General features: G+C 46.6%; 1 protein-coding gene across 1 annotated transcript in view; it reads left to right on the forward strand.

Moving 5' to 3' along the window:
- SLC22A18 (solute carrier family 22 member 18) overlaps positions 1-16,636 on the forward strand; it is an 82,233-nt gene extending 65,597 nt beyond the window's left edge. Inside the window, exons 6-8 of the mRNA XM_063944155.1 lie at positions 5,031-5,132; positions 10,958-11,078; positions 11,786-16,636. Of these exons, the coding sequence (XP_063800225.1) occupies positions 5,031-5,132; positions 10,958-11,078; positions 11,786-11,973 (411 nt within the window). The 3' untranslated portion in view covers positions 11,974-16,636. The remainder of the gene's footprint in view (positions 1-5,030; positions 5,133-10,957; positions 11,079-11,785) is intronic.
- The last annotated feature ends 9,679 nt before the right edge of the window (positions 16,637-26,315 follow it).

The raw sequence follows: 26,315 nt of genomic DNA on the forward strand, positions 1-26,315 counted from the left end.
TAGAAAGCACAGAGTGTAGGAATAGAAGTGCAGCCCGTATACAGAATATATAATGGAGAGTGATAAAATGGAAAGAGATAAACTACCAACCAACCCTGTAACATGGCAGTTAGGGGCTGATTGGTTGGTAGTTTATCTCTCTACAGTTTATCACTCTTCAAGGCTTAGTACATGTCTCCCAGGATCTTGATGACTGTGTCTGTTCTGTCTGCGCCAGAGTGAGTGTGTCCCACGGTGGAAATGAGCCACAAGGCACCGGTAGTGTGATGTGGGTGTCCTGCGAGTCCCGGGCTCCTTTGTGGCCACTCTGAAAGGAATATCTGTGCTTGGAGTTATTTTTGCCCCTGGCATGTACACAGAGATATGGGCGGCTGTTGGCTCACGTGAAAGCGGTTTCCTTCCTCTGTTTATTGCAGATTCCTTTCTTTGTTTCCTTCTTCAAAGACTCTCAGACTGACAGAGTTCAACAGACGTAGAAAAGGTCTCGCTGGCTGATTCCATGTGATCTCAGAGTGGCTGGAGGCCTATGGGGTTATATCCCTTTCCTGACAGTATATATGGACGCTACCCCTCACCGAAAATATATATATCCTACTGAGCGCGGATCGTTACTTTCTGATCTGTCCTGCACTGCGTTGTGCTGATGTAACTAGACCAGCGCAACATTCCATACCCATCTTATCATATTCTGTATCATCATGTCCAGCATTCTCTATAGTCCCATGTCCAGCATTCTCTATAGTCCCATGTCCAGCATACACACCTTATCATATTCTGTATCATCGTGCCCAGCATAATCTATAGTCCCATGTCCAGCATACACACCTTATCATATTCTGTATCATCATACCCAGCATAATCTATAGTCCCATGTCCAGCATACACACTTTATCATATTCTGTATCATCATGTCCAGCATACTCTATAGTCCCATGTCCAGCATACACAGTTTATAATATTCGGTATCATCATGTCCACCATTCTCTATAGTCCCATGTCCAGCATACACACCTTATCATATTCTGTATCATCATGTCCAGCATAATCTATAGTCCCATGTCCAGCATACACATCTTATCATATTCTGTATCATCATGTCCAGCATAATCTATAATCCCATGTCCAGCATACACACCTTATCATATTCTGTATCATCATGCCCATCATACTCTATAGTCCCACGTCCAGCATACACATCTTATCATATTCTGTATCATCATGTCCAGCATTCTCTATAGTCCCATGTCCAGCATACACAGCTTATCATATTCTGTATCATCATGCCCAGCATAATCTATAGTCCCATGTCCAGCATACACACCTTATCATATTCTGTATCATCATGCCCAGCATTCTCTATAGTCCCATGTCCAGTATACACACCGTATCATATTCTGTATCATCATGTCCAGCATTATCTATAGTCCCATGTCCAGCATACACATCTTATCATATTCTGTATCATCATACCCAGCATTCTCTATAGTCCCATGTCCAGCATACACACCTTATCATATTCTGTATCATCATGTCCAGCATTCTCTATAGTCCCATGTCCAGCATACACAGTTTATCATATTCTGTATCATCATGCCCAGCATAATCTATAGTCTCATGTCCAGCATACACACCTTATCATATTCTGTATCATCATGCCCAGCATAATCTATAGTCCCATGTCCAGCATACACAGCTTATCATATTCTGTATCATCATACCCAGCATTCTCTATAGTCCCATGTCCAGCATACACAGCTTATCATATTCTGTATCATCATACCCAGCATTCTCTATAGTCCCATGTCCAGCATACACACCTTATCATATTATGTATCATCATGTCCAGCATACTCTATAGTCCCATGTCCAGCATACACACCTTATCATATTCTGTATCATCATGCCCAGCATAATCTATAGTCCCATGTCCAGCATACACACCTTATCATATTCTGTATCATCATGTCCAGCATACTCTATAGTCCCATGTCCAGCATACACACCTTATCATATTCTGTATCATCATGCCCAGCATACTCTATAGTCCCATGTCCAGCATACACATCTTATCATATTCTGTATCATCATGCCCAGCATAATCTATAGTCCCATGTCCAGTATACACATCTTAACATATTCTATATCCTGATACCCAGCATTCTCTATAGTCCCATGTCCAGTATACACATCTTATCATATTCTGTATCATCATGCCCAGCATACTCTATAGTCCCATGTCCAGCATACACAGTATATCATTTTCTGTATCATCATGTCCAGCATACACAGTTTATCATATTCTGTAGCCTCATGCCCAGCATACTCTATAGTCCCATGTCCAGCATTCTCTGTAGCCCCATGTCCAGCATACACAGTTTATAATATTCTGTAGCCTCATGCCCAGCATACTCTATAGTCCCATGTCCAGCATACACATTTTATCATATTCTGTATCATCATGCCCAGCATTCTCTATAGTCCCATGTCCAGCATACACACCTTATCATATTCTGTATCATCATGTCCAGCATAATCTATAGTCCCATGTCCAGCATACACAGTTTCTCATATTCTGTATCATCATGCACAGCATACTCTATAGTCCCATGTCCAGCATACACACCTTATCATATTCTGTATCATCATACCCAGCATTCTCTATAGTCCCATGTCCAGCATACACAGTTTATAATATTCTGTATCATCATGTCCAGCATTCTCTATAGTCCCATGCCCAGCATTCTCTATAGTCCCATGTCCAGCATACACAGTTTATAATATTCTGTATCATCATGCCCAGCATAATCTATAGTCCCATGTCCAGCATACACACCTTATCATATTCTGTATCATCATACCCAGCATTCTCTATAGTCCCATGTCCAGCATACACAGTTTATAATATTCTGTATCATCATGTCCAGCATTCTCTATAGTCCCATGTCCAGCATACACAGTTTATAATATTCTGTATCATCATGTCCAGCATTCTCTATAGTCCCATGCCCAGCATTCTCTATAGTCCCATGTCCAGCATACACAGTTTATAATATTCTGTATCATCATGCCCAGCATAATCTATAGTCCCATGTCCAGCATACACACCTTATCATATTCTGTATCATCATACCCAGCATAATCTATAGTTCCATGTCCAGCATACACACCTTATCATATTCTGTATCATCATGCCCAGCATTCTCTATAGTCCCATGTCCAGCATACACACCTTATCATATTCTGTATCATCATGCCCAGCATAATCTATAGTCCCATGTCCAGCATACACATTTTATCATATTCTGTATCATCATGCCCAGCATACTCTATAGTCCCATGTCCAGCATTCTCTATAGTCCCATGTCCAGCATACACACCTTATCATATTCTGTATCATCATGCCCAGCATACTCTATAGTCCCATGTCCAGCATACACGCCTTATCATATTCTGTATCATCATGCCCAGCATAATCTATAGTCCCATGCCCAGCATTCTCTATAGTCCCATGTCCAGCATACACACCTTATCATATTCTGTATCATCATGCCCAGCATAATCTATAGTCCCATGTCCAGTATACACATCTTAACATATTCTGTATCCTGATACCCAGCATTCTCTATAGTCCCATGTCCAGCATACACAGTATATCATATTCTGTATCATCATGTCCAGCATACTCTATAGTCCCATGTCCAGCATACACAGTTTATCATATTCTGTAGCCTCATGCCCAGCATACTCTATAGTCCCATGTCCAGCATACTCTATAGTCCCATGTCTAGCATACACAGTTTCTCATATTCTGTATCATCAGTCCCCTGTGTGCAGTGTGTGCAGTCCCCTGTGTGCAGTGTGTGCAGTCCCCTGTGTGCAGTCCCCTGTGTGCAGTGTGTGCAGTCCTCTGTGTGCAGTCCCCTGTGTGCAGTCCCTGTGTGCAGTCTCCTGTGTGAAGTGTGTGCAGTCTCCTGTGTGCAGTCCCCTATGTGCAGTCCCGTGTGCAGTGTGCGCAGTCCCCTGTGTGCAGTCCCCTATGTGCAGTCTCCTGTGTGCAGTCCCCTATGTGTAGTCCCTGTGTGCAGTCCCCTGTGTGCAGTCCCCAGTGTGCAGTGTGTGCAGTCCCCTGCATGTGACCCGGCCACAGTATTTCAGGCCTGTGATATGTGACCCGGCCAGCAGTCCTGCATTGCATGCTCATTCCCGGCCTCACTGCCTTTGTACTGCTGCAGGGCTTTGTGTCACAGGTGCGGCCCTTTGTCAGCTACCTGGAGTGTCATTAGGTAGAGTTCCCTGAGCTGGCAGCCTGGCTCCTCTGCCCCGTGCAGCGTCATTATGTGTTGCTACTTGTCATTGAGGTGGGGTTACCCGGCTGGGTTTTGTTTGTTCTTTTCTAGCTGCGCAGACACCCGCCCCCGGCTCATTATCTCACCTTTACATTGGGAGACGCTGGGAAACGGGTAACATTTCACAGTATTAGGAACGAGGCAACCCGATAGCCGCTATTACACTACTGGCAGGTATTTCACTTAGGGTTGCACCTCCGGCGAGGAAAGTACGTATCGTCAGGCCAGATTTATTTACAGCAAGGGAATAAGAAAGGACCGAGATCAACTTTCTCTCCCAGACACTCAGACAAAGTTGTTCCTCTGAAACACAAATGTAATACTGAATGGTAGATCCACATCTTGCATTTCCATGTCAGGCGGCCGATAGAAGAGTAAAATGCAGGTCGGACGCAATTGCGTTTACTCTGCTCGCATGGAACTACTGTACATAAATAGCCTGTATTATATATCTAGTAGTCCATTAACAAGCGTATTTCTATATAAACCAATGAATGGTAATGTGTATTGGGTGGTAGAATACAGCTCTCTCCTTAATAGCAAATATCTGTCGCAATGTAATATGGGAGCTATAATAAAGAGCTTTTTTTATTTTTTAGATATTTCATGTGTTAAATCTCTATTGTTTTGTCACTGTGTTTATTATTTCTATTAACATGCAATTTACAACCTGTCATCTCCTAGGTCGTCCAGGGCTTCATGCTGGGTCAGCTGACCAGACGCTATTCAGACGACACCTTGCTCCTATTGTGCATGGTGGTTTCAGTGGCACTCGGGCTGGGCCTGGTAAGAATCTGTGTCCTTCTTCAGTCTTCTGCCCTGATGACAGATATCTCAGGGCCTAGTTCTGATTTGATAATAAAGGGCACACAGACAAACCATGCTACAATGCAAGGTGTATAAATATGTTATTATGTTTGCATGCAGGGTAAATACTGTCTGCTTTTGCATGTAGCCTACAATTGCTGCACAGCTTTATGTTTACACTGCAGTTTAGATAACTGTTGGGACGCATCCTGTCTCTGCACATATTAATGCACACTTGCCTACCCTCTCGGAATGGCCGGGAGGCTCTCGAAAATTGGTCCCGGCCCCCTGGAAAGGTGGGCATTTCTCCTGCTTTCCCTGGCGGCCCCTCCGCACCCCCCACCTTGTCCGTCCACAGCAGAGAACAAGTGGGCAGTCCGAGGGTATCCGATGACGCGTTTCGCGTAGAATCTTGTCATCATAGCTCCGCCCCCTGCTGTATAGTATCTATTTTCTCTGCACTGTATAGCACAGGGGCGAAGCCACTGTGACGCAATTGTGATGCCCCGTCCCTGTACTGCCCACTTCCACGCCGGCCACACCCCCTGACAGCCATGGTGCCCCCTGGCCACGCCCCCCAGCTCATGTTCCCCCTCATTGCTGTTAACCTAATACCCCACACATTTGTGCTTGTTACCTATTGCAGAGAGTGTTGCAATGTTTAGTATACCCTATACGGTAAGCCGAAATTACATATACAAATCAACAGAGATTCAGTCCTGAACATAAATGCGCCTTGCAACGTACACACAGAAAATAGTGTCCGGCTTGTGTGTTTGTACAGAGGAGACCTACCTGGCGGTGTTACTAATTATACCGCAGTAACAATCACTAGGAACACCACCGCCTCTGCTTGAGAGAGCATCAGAAATAACATCCTGTGCTGCTGCTGCTGGAAGAATCCCATTGATGTAACTTGCTTTAGCAGTCAAATAGCGGAACGGTGATTACAAGACACAGCCATAGAGGAGTCTGTCGCTTGTACTCTAGACAAAACAAATGAAGTTTTTATTTAACCTTTTCCCAAAGCTTTTGTACTAGTAAGTGTCTTCTTATTATTTTTGGATGGGTGTTCTTATATACACAATGCATTACAATTCTGCATCAATACACCAGCATGCCATGACAAATAACTCTCTGTATACAGCTCAGACACAATGTGCTTAACAAGATGTTCCAGTGAATTATAATGCCTATTTAGAAAAATAATATGGACGATGTTTAGCCATGTATCTGAAATGCTGTATTCAAAACTGACAAGAAAACACTAATATGATGTTTTAGGAACTAGTGCTATCACTATCTGCAAGGACCTAGTGCTATCACTATCTGTAAGGACCTAGACTGCTAGCTGTAAGGACTTGATGCTGTCACTATCTGTAAGAAACTAGTGCTATCACTATCTGCAAGGACCTAGTGCTATCACTATCTGTAAGGACCTAGACTGCTATCTGTAAGGACTTGATGCTGTCACTATCTGTAAGAAACTAGTGCTATCACTATCTGCAAGGACCTAGTGCTATCACTATCTGTAAGAAACTACTGCTATCACTATCTGCAAGGACCTAGTGCTATCACTATCTGTAATGACCTGATGCTGTCACTATCTGTGCAGAACTAATACTATCACTATCTGTAAGGACCTACTGCTATCACTATCTGTAAGGACCTAGTGCTATTACTATTTGTAAGGACCTAGTGCCAGGGCCGGCTCTAGGCCTACTAGTACCCTGAGCGAGAAGATATAAAAGCGCCCCCATACCCCCCAACCGCTATGCGCGCGCTCCAGGAAAAGTGGGCGTGGTCTCTGGAAGAGTGGGCGTGGTCTCATTACTTCATATTATTAGACAATAAATAAATATATTTTCACACCCCCTCTACGCACACAATTAGCAGCCTTACACATAACAGCCACAGTAGTGTTCCTTACACATAATGTCTCCAGTATAGTGTCAGATACACACAATGTCTCCAGTATAGTGCCAGATACACATAATGTCTCCAGTATAGTGCCAGATACACATAATGTCTACAGTATAGTGCCAGATACACATAATGTCTCCAGTATAGTGCCAGATACACATAATGTCTCCAGTATAGTGTCAGATACACACAATGTCTCCAGTATAGTGCCAGATACACATAATGTCTCCAGTATAGTGCCAGATACACATAATGTCTCCAGTATAGTGCCAGATACACACAATGTCTCCAGTATAGTGCCAGATACACATAATGTCTCCAGTATAGTGCCAGATACACACAATGTCTCCAGTATAGTGCCAGATACACATAATGTCTCCAGTATAGTGCCAGATACACATAATGTCTCCAGTATAGTGCCAGATACACACAATGTCTCCAGTATAGTGCCAGATACACATAATGTCTCCAGTATAGTGCCAGATACACATAATGTCTCCAGTATAGTGCCAGATACACACAATGTCTCCAGTATAGTGCCAGCTACACACAATGTCTCCAGTATAGTGCCAAATACACATAATGTCTCCAGTATAGTGCCAGATACACATAATGTCTCCAGTATAGTGCCAGATACACACAATGTCTCCAGTATAGTGCCAGATACACATAATGTCTACAGTATAGTGCCAGATACACATAATGTCTCCAGTATAGTGCCAGATACACACAATGTCTCCAATATAGTGCCAGATACACATAATGTCTCCAGTATAGTGCCAGATACACATAATGTGCAGTGCCAGATAGACATGATATGCCCCCCAGCAGTGCCAGCTACACATGATATGCCCCCCAGCAGTGCCAGCTACACATGACATGCCCCGCAGCAGTGCCAGCTACACACAATATGCTCCCCAGCAGTGCCAGCTACACATGATAGTGCTCACTTTTTAGGGCAGGGTGCTGATCACAGGGAGGGCACATTTTTAAGTTAGGAGGGCAAAATGATGTACATACTGTAATGCTTGGTGCTCGTCTACCTACATGGTAAAGCATGGACAGCAAAAATTTAGGGGCGTTGCTTCGTGGGGAAGGTGCGTGGCCACATAATAGTGGCAATTCGCATTACACCACACAGTAGTGCAGCTAATATACATTGCACCAGGTAGAACCTCCTACACACATTGTGCCAGGCAGAGCACGTTAGACACTTTGCGCCAGGCAGAGCACGTTAGACACTTTGCGCCAGGCAGAGCACGTTAGACACTTTGCACCAGGCAGAGCACGTTAGACACTTTGCGCCAGGCAGAGCACGTTAGACACTTTGCGCCAGGCAGAGCACGTTAGACACTTTGCGCCAGGCAGAGCACGTTAGACACTTTGCGCCAGGCAGAGCACTGAGACACATTGCGCCAGGCAGAGCACTGAGACACATTGCCTAGCGGGAACACTACATGATATGCTCCCCAGCCGTGCCAGCTACACATGACATGCCCCCCAGCAATGCCAGCAACACGTGACATGCCCCACTGCAGTGCCAGATACATAAATGGCCACACAGTGCCAGATATGTCCCCACAGTTCCAGATACATAAATGCCCCTACAGTGCCAGATACAGAAATGCCCCACAGTGCCAGATACAGAAATGCCCCCACAGTGCCAGATATGCCCCCACAGTGCCAGATATGTCCCCACAGTGCCAGATACATAAATGCCCCTACAGTGCCAGATACAGAAATGCCCCCACAGTGCCAGATATGCCCCCACAGTGCCAGATATGTCCCCACAGTGCCAGATACATAAATGCCCCTACAGTGCCAGATACAGAAATGCCCCACAGTGCCAGATACAGAAATGCCCCCACAGTGCCAGATATGCCCCCACAGTGCCAGATATGCCCCCACAGTGCCAGATCAATGCCCCCACAGTGTCAGATAAATGCCCCCACAGTGCCACATAAATGCCCCCCACAGTTCCAGATACATAAATGCCCCCGCAGTTCCAGATACATAAATGCCCCCACAGTGCCAGATACATAAATGCCCCCACAGTGCCAGATACATAAATGCCCCCACAGTGCCAGATATGCCCCCACAGTGCCAGATACATAAATATCCCCACAGTGCCAGATATGCCCCCACAGTGCCAGATAAATGCCCCCACAGTGCAGATATGACCCCACACAGTGCCATGCACCCGCAATGCAGACATGACCCCACACAGTGCCATCCATAAATGCCCCCCCCCCCCCCCAAATGCCTGTCGCGCTGGGAGGGGGAGGAGTACTGCTGTCCGGGTGCAGGTCCGGGTGCGGGCGGCCAGGCGGCCTCCAAAGCGCTTGTGTGCGCTATGCGCGCGGCGCTGGCGTCTGACGTTAGACATCGGCGCCGCTCAGCGCGCATAGCGCACACAAGAGTTCAAGGCCAATGCTGCACAGGGCCGGCTCCAGGTTCGAATATGGCGGCGCCCATTAAGGGTGGCGCCCTGCGCGGCCGCTCTATTCGAACATGCCTGGAACCGGCCCTGCCTAGTGCTATCGCTATCTGTAAGGACCTAGTGCTATCGCTATCTGTAATGACCTGATGCTATCACTATCTGTAAGGACCTAGTGCTATCACTATCTGTAAAGGCCCGTATTCAAAGGCAGATCTAATGAGAGATGTGTGCTGAGCGTGCGGGGGGGAGCGGGGGGGGCGCTCATTTCACCCAGCGGGTGAAGTGAGCGACCTGCTAGATTGCATGCAGGCCAATCTAGCACCAGCGATAGCGATGCGTACACACGGAGTGATCGCTGCTTTCAAATCTAAGCAGTCTAGTCAGATTGCTTAGATTTTAAGCAGCGATCGCTCCGTGAGTACCCCCCTTAAGGAACTAGTGCTATCACTATCTGTAAGGAACTAGTGCTATCACTATCTGTAAAGAACTAGTGCTATCACTATCTGTAAGAAACTAGTGCTATCACTATCTGTAAGACACTAGTGCTATCACTATCTGTAAGGACCTGACGCTATCACTATCTGTAAGACACTAGTGCTATCACTATCTGTAAGACACTAGTGCTATCACTATCTGTAAGACACTAGTGCTATCACTATCTGTAAGGACCTGACGCTATCACTATCTGTAAGAAACTAGTGCTATCACTATCTGTAAGACACTAGTGCTATCACTATCTGTAAGGACCTGACGCTATCACTATCTGTAAGACACTAGTGCTATCACTATCTGTAAGACACTAGTGCTATCACTATCTGTAAGACACTAGTGCTATCACTATCTGTAAGGACCTGACGCTATCACTATCTGTAAGACACTAGTGCTATCACTATCTGTAAGACACTAGTGCTATCACTATCTGTAAGACACTAGTGCTATCACTATCTGTAAGACACTAGTGCTATCACTATCTAAGGACCTGACGCTATCACTATCTGTAAGACACTAGTGCTATCACTATCTGTAACTACCTGACGCTATCACTATCTGTAAGACACTAGTGCTATCACTATCTGTAAGGACCTGACGCTATCACTATCTGTAAGACACTAGTGCTATCACTATCTGTAAGGACCTGACGCTATCACTATCTGTAAGACACTAGTGCTATCACTATCTGTAATGACCTGATGCTGTCACTATCTATAAGGACCTGATGCTGGTGAGTTGCACATTAGCGTGACACACATGGTCTTGCCCCCAGACTGTAAGTCAGCCATATTATACTGGCGCTGTCACGTGTAAATGCTGATATAAGTCCCATACGGGACAGCATTATAGTAACTGAGGGCAGCGTGTCTGGGAGAGAAGCGGCTCAGTTTCCCATGTGCTACAGTCACTGTTCTACAATAACACCACATTCCGTTTGTTTCCTATGTAGGTACTAATGACGAACGTCCTTCACTTCTGCATTATCGCGCTACCTATGGTATTCACGCTGTGCATCTCAGGAGTTATCACCGACAGCATTCTGACTAAAGCCGTTCCCTCCGCTGACACCGGTACGTAGCGCCTCGCATCTGAGGGAAAGTTGCTGTGATACAGTTTCTTGTGCTGCCCAATCTCAGCTTCCAGCTCAGGATAATAAGCAGATGCAGTACATGACAGATTGGTGCAATGTCACTGCATATGCTGGGCATACACTGTCCTGTTATACTGTAGGCCTGATCAGCCGATAATCATCTGATCAAACCGATAATTGAACAGTGTATTGCAGCGACTGATCATTGATGATATGTCTGAACAGGCAGAAACATTAATCAGTTCAGTACTGGCCATTGTTAATCCTTTTGCTGCTAAGGATGAGTGAGACTAGTCCTCACCAGTGCAGGCAGGGTTCAAATTGGGGGGTAGAATACATACTTAGGAGTTCTCCCCTTATAATTGCTGCTGCTCGGACCCAGGAGGGGGTGGAGTGTGATGATGCCATCACCCCAGGCATGCAATGATGTAATCAGGCCCCACCCCTTCCAAAACAAGCATTGCAGATCATTATAAAAGCCAGAAAATAGGGTGAGAGTGTTAAAAGGGCTCCATCTCCCCTGTCCCAGCACCCACAAGCTCAGAGTTTCCCTCATTGGAAAGAGGAGAGTCCCGTCTTGCAATATCATGTTCTGTCAGAGAAGAAGATCAGGGGCCCTAACAGAACACCTGCCTTAGGGCCCGTAATTCTGCTGCTGCCCTGATTCCTGTGCCTCTTACCTTCTAGGTGCAATGCTGGGGATCTGCGCATCTGTCCAGCCTCTCACGCGGACCCTCGGGCCGACCATTGGAGGATATCTCTATAAGCACTACGGGATCCCATCGTTTGGTCTCCTAAACATTATCGTTAGTCTGTTATTATTATTCTACCTGGTAAATAGTCGAACAACTCGACAAGCGCAGAAGAGTAAATAGGAAAATAACGAGTGTGACTGTGAAGGAACTCTTACCGTTAATTATGATTTTAGATGAAGAAAATTATAGTAAGCCAGGAGTGACAGGTGGCTCAGTGGTTAGCATTGGTGCCATGCACCTCACTCACATCCTATCTGTATATTATCCCAGTGTCTCAGAGTTTCACCAACCAACCACAATACACTGAGCCCTGGGTCGTCTGCCGAATCCTGCAAATTAATTCTGTGCGGAGCTACAATACAGTATTATTGGTGTAGTAATTGAAGGTCTAAGCTTTAAACGGCCGCTCATCCTTGCGAAAGAAATCTTGGACCCTTTGCACAACTAATTTTCCCAAAGTGCGTCATGGACCCTATAAGGGGAGAGTGAGGGCCCATGTGAAGGTTCCATGTGGGCCCCATTCTCCCTGGCAGCACAGTCAACTCCGGCTTTGAGCCAGTCTACTGCACATGGACAGGTCTCCTGGAAAATGGTGCCTGTGTTCCCCAGACTTCTCTACTGCTCATGTGCAAATCACAGGGAAAATGTCTGCCACACCATCTCCTATATAACAGCCCAGATCTGTGACTCTGTGACTGTGTGTATAACACTGGGCGTGGCTAGGAGCTTTCATTGGGTTAGTGGCAGGTCTATCACACCCAGTCCAAAGCTGATTGGGCGAGAAACGCCCTCCCACACAGGTTACATCCAATGGGAGTCTCTGCCCTTTGGCTGATGTGTGAGCCCAGAGCAGGATTAACAATGGGGCTGATGGAGCTGCAACTCCAGGCCCACACCCCAAAATAGGCCCACTGCATCTGCAGCAACATACCCTCCAACAATTTACACACAAAAATCGGGGCAAATTCACAAAGGGGGCGTGGTCACGTTTACAGAGGCGTCACGCCCCCTTCCCTATACTTTCAATGGAAGCTTGGAGAGTAAAAATCGGTACAGACCATAAAAAAAAGGTCCTGTACCTGCCAGAAAGGTGCAGCTGGAGGGTATGTCACTGCATCTGCAGCAAGTCTCTGCACTGTACATAGGGGAAAAAAACATCCTTTTACTGCAGCGTCCTATGGGGGTCATTCTGATCTGATCGCTCACTGCAGTTCATCGCAGCGCAGCGATCAGGTCAGAACCGCGCATGCGCCAGCACCCGACGGCTGTCGTTGCCTAGTGATCGCCTCTGCCTGATTGACAGGCAGAGGCGGTCGTTGGGCGAGAGGGGACACGGTTTGTTTGCCCGCCGTTTTGTGGGCACGGTCCGGCCAATGCAGCCGGTGTGACCAGGGCACCGACGAGTAACTCCCGGCCAGCCACAGGAGCTGCCTTGGCAGGGAGTTACTCTTCAAGTACAAATGCATCGCCGCTGGCGTCCCAACGCGCCGCATTACAGGGAAGTAGAAGCACTAAATAAACTACAGCTCCCAGCAGCCCTTAGGGCCGAAGCATTCCGGCGCTAAGGCCTGCTGGGAGCTATAGTTTATTGAGTGCATCTTCTTCCCTGTAATGTGGCGCCTTAGGACACCGGCACTAACAATAGTGACTGGCTGCTGTGCGAGTCTCCGGGAGAGCCACTGCCAAAGCGAGGACAGCAGCTTAGCTGCTTCCAGGAGGAGACGCAGAAGAAGCATTACCTGCCCCTCCCCCACTCACAGTACCTCCCGGCCCCATCCGCGGCACCCGCACATTCCCCCTCCACCACCCACGATGGCTCCGGACCCCCTCCCCCACCTGCAGCACCCCCACTCCCGCCCATCCCCCACCCATCGCACCCCCGCACCTGCCCCTCCCCCATCCGCGGCACCCCCACACCCGTGGTGGCTCCGGACCCCCACCCGCGGCACTGCACCACCAAACCAGCCTCTCCTCCACCCGCGCCACCCCTGCAACCACCCCTCCCTCACCGCCGGACCCCCTCCTCCATCTGCGTCTCCCCCGCACCCGCTACTCCCCCAACCACAGCACCTACTAGGTGATTCATCAGGCCCTGCGTGCGCTGTTCACGCCATTGCAGGGGACTACGACCCCTTAACCATCGCAAGCCCTTTGTCCGTGCAATATTTATCCACTCACACAATTATGATTGGAGGTAATACTCCATATAATACAAATATTGCACGCCACAAGGGTATCATCCTGCATTTATTATAGATACGCAAATGGGTGCTCATAGGTTTAAATGGCAAAGTTTCTGCCTTAGCAACAGTTTGCCCTGGTAAATATGGGGTGAAGGATGGAGTGAGGGTATTGTTGTAGAACAGTGCAGAAATGAGATTCCATTTGCAAAGCGAGATTACTGTAATGAGATAACGGAGTGGACTGAGTGCATTTGCAGGGAGCTCCTTGCTGTATAAATATTTAGCAGCACCAGCTGAGAAGGAGTCTTGCCCTACTCTCCTGCAGGGACCTGTTTCCTGCCTCCCTTTGCACAGTTTGCAGATGTACTCTGAGCTGTATAATATAAAGCTTCACACACACAAAGCCACCGTCTGGAAGGAGCGGTCGCCGCACTCTCATGATTACTATAAACCATAACTGAGACTGCGCTGAGCTGTGTCTGCTGTTACTATAGAGAATTTCATGCAGGGTCAGGTGCTGAAGTGGTAGGAGGGTGTAAGTATAGAGAATTTCATGCAAGGCCAGGTGCTGAAGTGGTAGGAGGGTGTAAGTATAGAGAATTTCATGCAGGGTCAGGTGCTGAAGTGGTAGCAGGGTGTAAGTATAGAGAATTTCATGCAGGGTCAGGTGATGAAGTGGTAGGAGGGTGTAAGTATAGAGAATTTCATGCAGGGTCAGGTGCTGAAGTGGTAGCAGGGTGTAAGTATACAGAATTTCATGCAGGGTCAGGTGTTGAAGTGGCAGGAGGGTGTAAGTATAGAGAATGTCATGCAGGGTCAGGTGCTGAAGTGGTAGGAGGGTGTAAGTATAGAGAATTTCATGCAGGGTCAGGTGCTGAAGTGGCAGGAGGGTGTAAATATAGAGAATTTCATGCAGGGTCAGGTGCTGAAGTGGTAGCAGGGTGTAAGTATAGAGAATTTCATGCAGGGTCAGGTGCTGAAGTGGTAGGAGGGTGTAAGTATAGAGAATTTCATGCAAGGCCAAGTGCTGAAGTGGTATGAGGGTGTAAGTATAGAGAATTTCATGCAGGGTCAGGTGCTGAAGTGGTAGGAGGGTGTAAGTATAGAGAATGTCAGGCAGGGTCAGGTGCTGAAGTGGTAGGAGGGTGTAAGTATAGAGAATTTCATGCAAGGCCAGGTGCTGCAGTGGTAGGAGGGTGTCAGTATAGAGAATTTCATGCAAGGTCGGGTGCTGAAGTGGTAGGAGGGTGTAAGTATAGAGAATGTCAGGCAGGGTCCGGTGCTGAAGTGGTAGGAGGGTGTAAGTATAGAGAATTTCATGCAAGGTCAGGTGCTGAAGTGGTAGGAGGGTGTAAGTATACAGAATTTCATACAAGGCCAGGTGCTGCAGTGGTATTAGGGTGTAAGTATACAGAATTTCATGCAAGGTCAGGTGCTGAAGTGGTAGGAGGGTGTAAGTATAGAGAATTTCATGCAGGGTCAGGTGCTGAAGTGGTAGGAGGGTGTAAGTATACAGAATTTCATACAAGGCCAGTTGCTGCAGTGGTATTAGGGTGTAAGTATACAGAATTTCATGCAAGGCCAGGTGCTGCAGTGGTATTAGGGTGTAAGTATACAGAATTTCATGCAAGGTCAGGTGCTGAAGTGGTAGGAGGGTGTAAGTATAGAGAATGTCAGGCAGGGTCAGGTGCTGAAGTGGTATGAGGGTGTAAGTATATAGAGAATGTCAGGCAGGGTCAGGTGCTGAAGTGGTATGAGGGTGTAAGTATAGAGAATGTCATGCAGGGTCAGGTGCTGAAGTGGTATGAGGGTGCACTCTGATGTCCCATTTGCACATTGAGCCTGTGAATATATTTCTACCTCCGTGGCACAGTGAGGCGCACGTTTACTGTGCAGAGGCTGCTTCCAAGCGCGGTAATAGTGCGCGGTGGATGATTGAGCCACAGTCGTGTAAACCCCAGGTATCAGATGTGCTTGTAATGACCTCTATTGTATTTACCTTTCTTATCCACGTCTCTATTTCAGCCCATATCATATACAAATGGAAAAACATGATCGCAGCTGCTAAGGCTCTCTCTTATTAGGTAATGTTCCCATAGATATAATATGTCATTGGTGGTGGTTACCGAGACCTCGCTGAGAGAGGCAGAATTCAGCTACGGGGCTCTCTACACATAAAGCCAGGGTAAAGTGAGGGCGACACTGTAAAGGGGGGATAAGATTGCAATGGTTGTGGGGCCTGGAGGTGAGCGGGACTCGGTGATGCTGTGCAGGCTCCACTTCTGCACAGGTGCACCAGATTTGGGCTTTCAGTTCTCAGCAGCGCACAGTCTTCTAGAGGATGGGCCGGCATCACCGTGCCACGTTACTCCTTGTTATCAGCTACAGATCTGAGTCCCACCTGCGTCTGTTATCCCAGTATAGCATCTCCCTGTAGACTGTAGGCTCTCACAAGCAGGATTCTGTCTACCCTGTGTCACGTCAGCACCTCCTTCCTCAGCCTCGCCCGTTCTTGTTTTGCGTCTGTCCAAGATTTATATTTTGTACGTTTGTTTTATTGAAGCATTTTACAAATAAAAAGTGATGATGATTTTACTCTACACCTGTCCTTTCTTGAGTCACAAGTTTGCACTGATGATGTGTCTCCGCAAAACTCCTTGTTTAAATATTTGGAGCCTTCATTCAGGGGCATAATGGGCCTCTTACACCTGAGGAAATGTTAGAATGTTTTGATTAATTGGCCCGTTCATTATTAGCAGCCTGATAAGGCCACCTACCGTTCAGCAAGCTCAGAAAACTGAAAGACGTAAGAGTTTGCCTGCGGGAGCCTGCTTTATCTTTAGATGGCGTTGGTTCCCGGAGCCCCACTCCTTCCAGTACAGTAAGAGGGAGCACCGAGTTGCATAGAGGGATCCGATTGGATCTCTCCACTGACTGCACTGACTGCACTGCATGCCCTGCGGCCGTCTGCATGCATGCATGCGCACTGGGCCGGATTGGCGGTGGTCTCTCCGCAGCAATTCTCCTGTAGTGACGTATCCACAGCTGGTAAAATGATCATTTACTAAAGATTTTCTTCAAAGCTGCTGAATCACAATCAGATTGGTTTGTTACATGTATGACTATTGCCCTGGTTTGTGGCATGTATGACTATTGCCCTGGTTTGTTGCATGTATGACTATTGTCCTGGTTTGTTGCATGTATGACTATTGCCCTGGTTTGTGGCATGTATGACTATTGCCCTGGTTTGTGGCATGTATGACTATTGCCCTGGTTTGTTGCATGTATGACTATTGCTCTGGTTTGTTGCATGTATGACTATTGTCCTGGTTTGTTGCATGTATGACTATTGCCCTGGTTTGTGGCATGTATGACTATTGCCCTGGTTTGTTGCATGTATGACTATTGCCCTGGTTTGTGGCATGTGTGACTATTGCCCTGGTTTGTGGCATGTGTGACTATTGCCCTGGTTTGTTGCATGTATGACTATTGCCCTGGTTTGTTGCATGTATGACTATTGCCCTGGTTTGTGGCATGTATGACTATTGCCCTGGTTTGTTACATGTATGACTATTGCCCTGGTTTGTTGCATGTAAGACTATTGCCCTGGTTTGTGGCATGTATGACTATTGCCCTGGTTTGTTGCATGTATGACTATTGCTCTGGTTTGTTGCATGTATGACTATTGCCCTGGTTTGTTGCATGTATGACTATTGCCCTGGTTTGTTGCATGTATGACTATTGCTCTGGTTTGTTGCATGTATGACTATTGCCCTGGTTTGTTGCATGTATGACTATTGCCCTGGTTTGTTGCATGTATGACTATTGCCCTGGTTTGTTGCATGTATGACTATTGCCCTGGTTTGTTGCATGTATGACTATTGCCCTGGTTTGTTGCATGTATGACTATTGCCCTGGTTTGTTGCATGAATGACTATTGCCCTGGTTTGTTGCATGTATGACTATTGCCCTGGTTTGTTGCATGTATGACTATTGCCCTGGTTTGTTGCATGTATGACTATTGCCCTGGTTTGTTGCATGTATGACTATTGCTCTGGTTTGTTGCATGTATGACTATTGCCCTGGTTTGTTGCATGTATGACTATTGCCCTGGTTTGTTGCATGTATGACTATTGCCCTGGTTTGTTGCATGTATGACTATTGCTCTGGTTTGTTGCATGTATGACTATTGCCCTGGTTTGTTGCATGTATGACTATTGCCCTGGTTTGTTGCATGTATGACTATTGCCCTGGTTTGTTGCATGTATGACTATTGCCCTGGTTTGTTGCATGTATGACTATTGCCCTGGTTTGTTGCATGTATGACTATTGCCCTGGTTTGTTGCATGTATGACTATTGCCCTGGTTTGTTGCATGTATGACTATTGCCCTGGTTTGTTGCATGTATGTCTATTGCTCTGGTTTGTTGCATGTATGACTATTGCCCTGGTTTGTTGCATGTATGACTATTGCCCTGGTTTGTTGCATGTATGACTATTGCCCTGGTTTGTTGCATGTATGACTATTGCCCTGGTTTGTTGCATGTATGACTATTGCCCTGGTTTGTTGCATGTATGTCTATTGCTCTGGTTTGTTGCATGTATGACTATTGCCCTGGTTTGTTGCATGTATGTCTATTGCCCTGGTTTGTTGCATGTATGACTATTGCCCTGGTTTGTTGCATGTATGACTATTGCCCTGGTTTGTTGCATGTATGACTATTGCCCTGGTTTGTTGCATGAATGACTATTGCCCTGGTTTGTTGCATGTATGACTATTGCCCTGGTTTGTTGCATGTATGACTATTGCCCTGGTTTGTTGCATGTATGTCTATTGCCCTGGTTTGTTGCATGTATGACTATTGCCCTGGTTTGTTGCATGTATGACTATTGCCCTGGTTTGTTGCATGTATGACTATTGCCCTGGTTTGTTGCATGAATGACTATTGCCCTGGTTTGTTGCATGTATGACTATTGCACTGGTTTGTTGCATGTATGACTATTGCCCTGGTTTGTTGCATGTATGACTATTGCCCTGGTTTGTTGCATGTATGACTATTGCACTGGTTTGTTGCATGTATGTCTATTGCCCTGGTTTGTTGCATGTATGACTATTGCACTGGTTTGTTGCATGTATGACTATTGCCCTGGTTTGTTACATGTATGACTATTGCCCTGGTTTGTTGCATGTATGACTATTGCCCTGGTTTGTTGCATGTATGACTATTGCCCTGTAAATCCAGCCATCACCGCGAATCAGCGACTTTGAGAAACCCATCTTTAGTATCTATACCCCTAAGGGTGAATTCTGCGCCTGGATAGACCACAGAGATAAGAAGAAGGTGTTTATTTCTGTCTCATTCATCTTAGAATGATGAATGGACTCTCTCCTGTCATTAATCTGACTTCCTTCCTCAGATTTCACTGGTGAGGAATGTTTATAAGGTTGTACGCTTTTTATTTGATTGTAAAACCTGCACGCTGCTCATCCCCAATAAAATGACTGGCCCGTCCGCTCCTAAGTCGGCAAACACTGCACAAACAGTCAAGGAAATATATGAACTGGATGTTCTACCTATAACCAATGGTCGCAGTATCACACTAGTGTCGCTCGGATCACTCAGAGTGTGTTAGAGGGGATAACAAGACCATGCATAGGTACTACTGGCATCGCATATGATGCCCCAACCCTGGTGTACAGTGCCCGATTCACTGAGTAATGAGTAACATACGGGAGGCTGGTTTATTCTCTTGGGAGACCGGGAGAGCTCCTTGAATTTGTGAGTTTCCTGGCCATTCCTGGAGTAGAGTATGGATGAATATGGTTATCTACAGGTGGTCGCTAATACCTGTAGCCATGGCAGATGATCTGGGCTTCCCAACTTATATACAAATAACTGCCGCCTCTAAATTATTATTATTTATTTATATGGCGCCACAAGGGTTCTGCAGCGCCTAACAACGTACATATATAAATACGCCAAACAAGAAAACAAGGGCTTAAACTACAAGAGAATGGAGGACCAGTACATGGTACATACACATCGCAACATCAGGGGACATGGCACTAAAATAAGCATCAGGGTGGCAGAACCAAGGGTTAGGTGCCATTGTTGAGAGTACGGAGCAGAAAATAGTCTAATAGAGGGAAAAGCACATAAGGGGAGAGGGCCCTGCTTGTGAAAGCTTACATTCTAAAGGGGAGGGGCAGACAGACATGGGTGACACAGATGGGGTAGAAGTGAACATGGAACAGAAGCTTAGGATGAGAGACGGCTGGGTTTGATGAAGAAGTGGGTCTCGAGAGCCCATTTGAAGTTTTGTAGAGAGGTGGAGAGTTTGATAGGGAGAGGTAGAGAATTCCAGAGGTAAGGATTGGAGGAAGTAGTTAGTTGGCAAGAGGGCAGTTGGGAGTGTAAAGGAAGATAAGATCAGATAGGTAAATGGAAGAGGAATGGGTGAGTGTAAGAAGCTTGACTTGGATTCTGAAGGGGAAGGGGATAAGAGAGTAGAGGCAGGATTAGTATGTTTGGAGAGGAAGATGAGCCGGGCAGCAGCATTGAGGATAGATTGGAGTGGAGAGAGGCATTTGTCAGGAAGGTCAGATAGGAGGATATTACATTAGTCCAATTTGGAGATGACCAGTGAGTAGATGAGGGTCTTAGAAGCATCCAGGTTGAGAAAGGGTCTGATCCCGGAAATATTTTTGAGATGGAAATGGCAAGACTGCAAGAGGTGCTGAATGTGTGGTTTGAAGGAGAGGGAGGAGTCAAAGATTACTCCAAGACAGCGCACTTGGGGGCTAGAGGAGATAGTAGTGCCATCAATAGATGGTGAAATTACGGGAACTGAGGTTATGTGGGAGGGTGGGAACATGATCAGCTCAGTCATGTTAAGACATGTTCAGTTTAAGATAATGCTGAACCATCCAAGCAGAGATAGCAGAGCGATAGTTGGAGATACAGTGCTAATGAGGAGGTAAGGGAGAGGTCAGGGAAGGAAAGGTAGATTTGAGTATCATCAGCATAGAGATGATATTGAAAGTCAAAAGAGCGAATGAGCTCACCTAAAGAGGACATATATAGAAAGAGAAAAGGAGAGGTCCAAGAACAGAACCTTGGGGGACACCTATCTTTAGGGGAAGTGCGTTGGAGGTGTAGTCATGAGAGGAGAAGGGAGGTGGAGTCATGAGAGGAGACAGAGAAGGAGTGGTCAGAGAGGTAGCAGGTCAGCCAGTGAAGGATTTTCTGGAGGAGAGGGTGGCCCACAGTGTCAAAAGCAGCAGAGAAGTCAAGCAGAATAAGCAGAGAGTAGTGGTCATTGGATTTGGCAGCATGGAGATGATTGAAGACTTTCGTGAGGTCAATTTCAGTGGAGTGAAGAGGACGGAAGTCAGACTGAAATGGGTGAAGCAGAAAGTGGAAGGAAAGAAAGGCAGTTAGGTGGTTGTAGACCATACGCTCAAGGAGTTTGTAGGCAAAAGGGAGGAGAGGGAGGGTCGAAAGTTGGCTTTCTAATAGGGGAGACAAGTGCATGCTTGAAGGCAGAGGTGACTGTGCCTGATGAGAGGGAGAGATTGAGGAGGTGGGCAAGATGGGAACAGGCAGAAGGAGAGAAGTAGTGGAGGAGGCGGGAGGGGATATGGTCTAGTGGAGGAATGGAGGACCGGATGATGACCATTACTTTAATCTCCAGATACAGGGGTAAAAGAAGTCATAGGTTGGTAAGATGGATGGGGAGGGGTGGTCAGGGAAAGGAGGGGGCAGGTTGTTAATGGGCTGTTGGGATGTGGTCTCCTGGCATATGGAGTAAATGTTGGATGTGAACTAGGTGTCAAAGGCAAAAAGTAAATAAGGGAGTTTGGGTAGGGGTGGGCAGAGGACGGAGTTGACAGTGGCAAAAAGATGACAGGGGTTGGAAGACTGGGAGGGGATGAGGCTCTTGAAGTATGACTGTTTAGAGACGGAATGGGCAGCACTGTAGAATGAGAGCATAAAGTTGAACTGGAGGAAATCTGCCTTATAGCGTCCTTTCCTCCACTGGCGCTCAGCAGTATGTGAAATTTTTTTCAGATATCTTATGAATTTGGTGTGTCAGGGTTGAGGTGTTGATCTGCGAAGGTGAATAGTGGTCACTGGAGCAAGAGTGTCGAGCAGAAATAAGGGAGGCATTGTATAGGGAAGTGGCTTGTTCAGGAGAGAGAGAGAATAGGAGAGAAAAGTGATTCGAACAGGGAGGATAAGGAAACCATGTTGATGCCCCAATGTTACGCTTAGTGATGGTAGCCTTAGGAGGTAGAGATGGAGAAGCAGAGAGGGATACATTAAAAGAGAGCAGGTAATGGTCAGAGAGGGGGAATTGAGAGTTGGAGAAGCCAGAAATATCACAATGGTGAATGAAGACAATATCAAATGAGTGCCCACTCACATGGGAGCGTGAGGAGATCCATTGGGAGAGACCAAGCGATGATATGAGGTTAAGAAATTTAGAGACAGTGGAGTCTGAGGATATCAATTGGGATTTTGAAATCACCTAAGATAATGGAGGGAATGTCTGAAGTGAGGAAGCCAGGAAGCAAAATTGTCGAGGAAATTGGTGGGAATGCTAGGGGGACAGTAAATGAAAGCTACATGAAGATGAACAGGTTGAAAGAGAACTCAAGTGTAGAGAACGTAAGGGAAGGTTCTGGTGGTATGAGTTGTTCGGAGGAAAGAAGGACCCCAACACCACCACCACATCAATCCCCAGGCCAGGGGGTGTGTGTGAATGGGAGGCCCACAGCGGAGAGAGCAGCAGTAGAAGTGGTGTCAGAGGGGGAAATCCAGGATTCTACAATGGCCAGGAAATTCAGAGAGTTGGAGATGAAAGGTCATGGGTGGGGACCAGTTTGTTGCAGACAGATCTAGCATTGCAGAGGGCACAGGAGAGAGGGAGATGGTTTGTTGGAGACATGTGCATGAGATTAGCAGGGTTGCTGTAGTGAGAGAGAGTTTGTGGGACAGATGTGGATGAGATTATCAGGACTGCACTTTGTGGAGGGTGCTGCTTGATGGGCAGATAGTTCTCTGGGCTACTAGAACAGTATTGAGAGCAGGTTCATGTAGGGTCTCCCTTCCGGTTCTGTGATTTAGCCGCGTGTAAACTTGGGTGACTTTGCTCCACCCAAACCTAAGCAAACCTGACGTTACTGTCAGTGTTTACATGTGTATTTCATAATGCGTGCCAGCTATTGTTCCATTTCCGAGACCAGGGACCAGATGACTGTGCCCTTCTGTAAACTCAAGGACAGGAAGTTTGCCGTGCCCAAGAACAAATCTTCTTAACAACCACAACTGTATGTATGATAGGGTGATCTGCTGTGAGCGGTGGTATTTACCTGTTTTGTACAAAGAAACAGATTTGAAGTCTAACGATCCCTTAAATATGTAACTTACTGGTACCCCTTTGTGAGGTGGGGTTGGGGCACGGGAGTTCTAAGACAGTAGGGGGCAATATATGCAGGCCACTACCCCCAGACAATATGGCGCCAGCACAGGACCAGAGTCAAGATGCACATACAATACTGTGCAAAAGTTTTAGGCAGGTGTGGGGAAAAAGCTGCACAGTAAGAATGCAGAAATGTTAATAGTTTATTTTTATAAACGAACAAAATGCAAAAATGTCACTAGGGGGGGAGAGTGAAATATAAATAAGAGGGATCAATGATGACCGTGGTAGCCTGTTAATGGGGGGAGAGAGACACATACTGTAGGTAGTTACAATTTAAAAATATGTGGATAATGATGCCCAGCAAGGAAACTGTATCTTAGATCCTGGTACTGAGTACTAGAGATGACCATCGTTGGGGTTAACCATTGATGGTTAACCTCGATGGTATAGAACCATCTTCAAGAGAACCATCAATGGTTTCACCCACCGATAGTCATCCCTGCTATGCTATTCACTGGGCTATAGACCAATCAGAAACTGTGGGTGGGGCTTTGAAGGTGTCAGGGCGGAGTTATGCTTAGTGTCCCGGCACTTTGAAGAAGTAAAAAAATTGGGTGGTTTTGTACCATCAATGGTGGGAAACCATTTGGTACTCCCCGATCGATGGTAAAAACATAAGTGAAAAAACTCATCGGGTATGGACCATCAATGAATTTGAAACGTCGATGGTTGACGACCGTTCCTACTGACTGCAGTACGGATGCTGCTTTCTCCATTAGCGCAAGAAGTCTGTGGTTACACCTTTTTACATGATTGCGATTTTCCTCAGAAAGACGTACAGTATGTGTAGCCAGCCCACGCTCCTGTACAATGCTCAAGTCATAGTTTAAAATGGGATGTAGTTATGATCCCGGTGGTCAGGGGCTGAGGGCTATTCCCACTTCTGGGTGTTCATGACACCCGTAGAGTGAGAATATAACATGTGGCGAGCCACCGAGCCAGCAAAGGGCTTCGTAGTGCTCACCCCCCTCTTTACCGTCGGCATGCTGACGATATAATATAATATAATACACATAATAACACATAACTTGCAGAATAATTTGGACGACATCAGCCTTTCACAACCTAGATGGGATGGTGAGCTCACACTTCTTCCAAACTGCACACAATTGTCTATAAATAGTCCTGAGAGCTTCATCCTGGTGTGTTTAGTTATAGAGGCTGTTCACCTTGTGGTTACATTGCACAAACACCATATAAGAGGGTTGTAACATCTCCAACCGACAGCGACACATAACCGGATAAGACATAAATTCACATATAGTACAAAGTCCGGGCGCTCACTGTACAGGAAAATGATGTCAGGAGCACAAAATCACCTGCCCCCATGCAACTTCTATTATTTTTTGGGGGAGGCCTGGAAGGGGCAAGAGTGGCGATGTGTTCTCCCCCTCTTATGTAAGCCATCGGAGCAATCTGTTTTGGAACCAATCACTAATGTGCACAATAGATCCCCTGCGTTGTCAGAACACAGAAGAACACCTCTCTAACAGTGGAAACAATCATCTACCTGGCTGATACAAGGACTGGCTGCATTGATTGAAAATCAGACCAAGATCGGAACTTGAATCAATATGTTCAATGTATTGGAACACAATTTATATCCCTCTTCAGTTAGATACTAAAAACCCAAATAGAGGTTCGGGCGTGTTCACCTCATCTCTGTCACCAGAACCATCACACACCTTGTGATAACTGCAGTTCTCCAGATGGATGAACTTATCACAGCTGATTGTAAAGGCTATCTTACATATTTACATACTCTCCTACTTCCTATCCAGGTAAGTAAAAAGACAGAGGTGGGTGGGGCTTATTTGCACCATAGACATGAAGCCCCACCCACCTCAGCAGGGCCACCATTTAAATATCAGGTCCCAGTACAAAGTAGGGTGTGGGCATGCGTGTGCCACGTAAGGATTTTTAGGGCCCCATCTGTAGATAGGGATGGGACATAGAAAGAAAACACTGGACACAAAACATTGTTTAGTCTCCAACATCGGTTCTGAAACATCAGTGGGTTCCGATGTTTTCCCATTTTTCTACGCAGCTCACTGTTCGTGCTGCTAATAGTGCTGTGCTGGCTGCTGCTGTGCTGTTTGCTCAACATTGATGACACACTGCTCCGCTCCTCACGCGGCGCCCGTGACCAGTGACACCCACAGAACTGCCCTGATGGGCGCTGAGCTTACCCAATCAGCAGTGCGTGCAGTCGTCACCGGCTACAGTGGCTTAGGGGGTCTATGTACTAAGCCTTGGAGAGACATAAAGTATCAGCCAATCAGCTCCTGTCATTGTAACATGTCAGTTAGGAGCTGTTTGGCTGGTACTTTATCTCCCTCTACTTTATCTCTCTCCAAGGCTAGTCCATAGAGCCCTCCGCGATGTGCCCCTCTGCCTAAGCTTCCTGCTCTGCATGCCCAGCTATAGACTGCGCATGGGAGGAGGGCCCACAGGAGCCAATCACAGCGAGCCAACATCAGAGCGAAACGATCGGTGGTGAGGAAACATTGGATAAACAAATATGTCAAACATCTGAACCAAAACATCGATGGCTCCTCTGAAACATTTAATTTCCAGCCCTATCCACAAATGCTGCACCGCCGTCACCATTGACGTAATTTTTTGCTACTGCGCATGCATAAAAACTCATACGGCGCATGTGTCCACTGTATGTCATGCCCTGTGACAGCACATGCTATGGTCATGGAACATACGTTCCCCGGTAAGGAGTGTAACCGCCTTCTGTTTCGGTGTTAGGGTCAGCAATGGCCCAATGAAACTTGTGTGAGTG

Source organism: Pseudophryne corroboree, chromosome 11, assembly GCF_028390025.1.
Source record: "Pseudophryne corroboree isolate aPseCor3 chromosome 11, aPseCor3.hap2, whole genome shotgun sequence".
NCBI lineage: Eukaryota > Metazoa > Chordata > Amphibia > Anura > Myobatrachidae > Pseudophryne > Pseudophryne corroboree.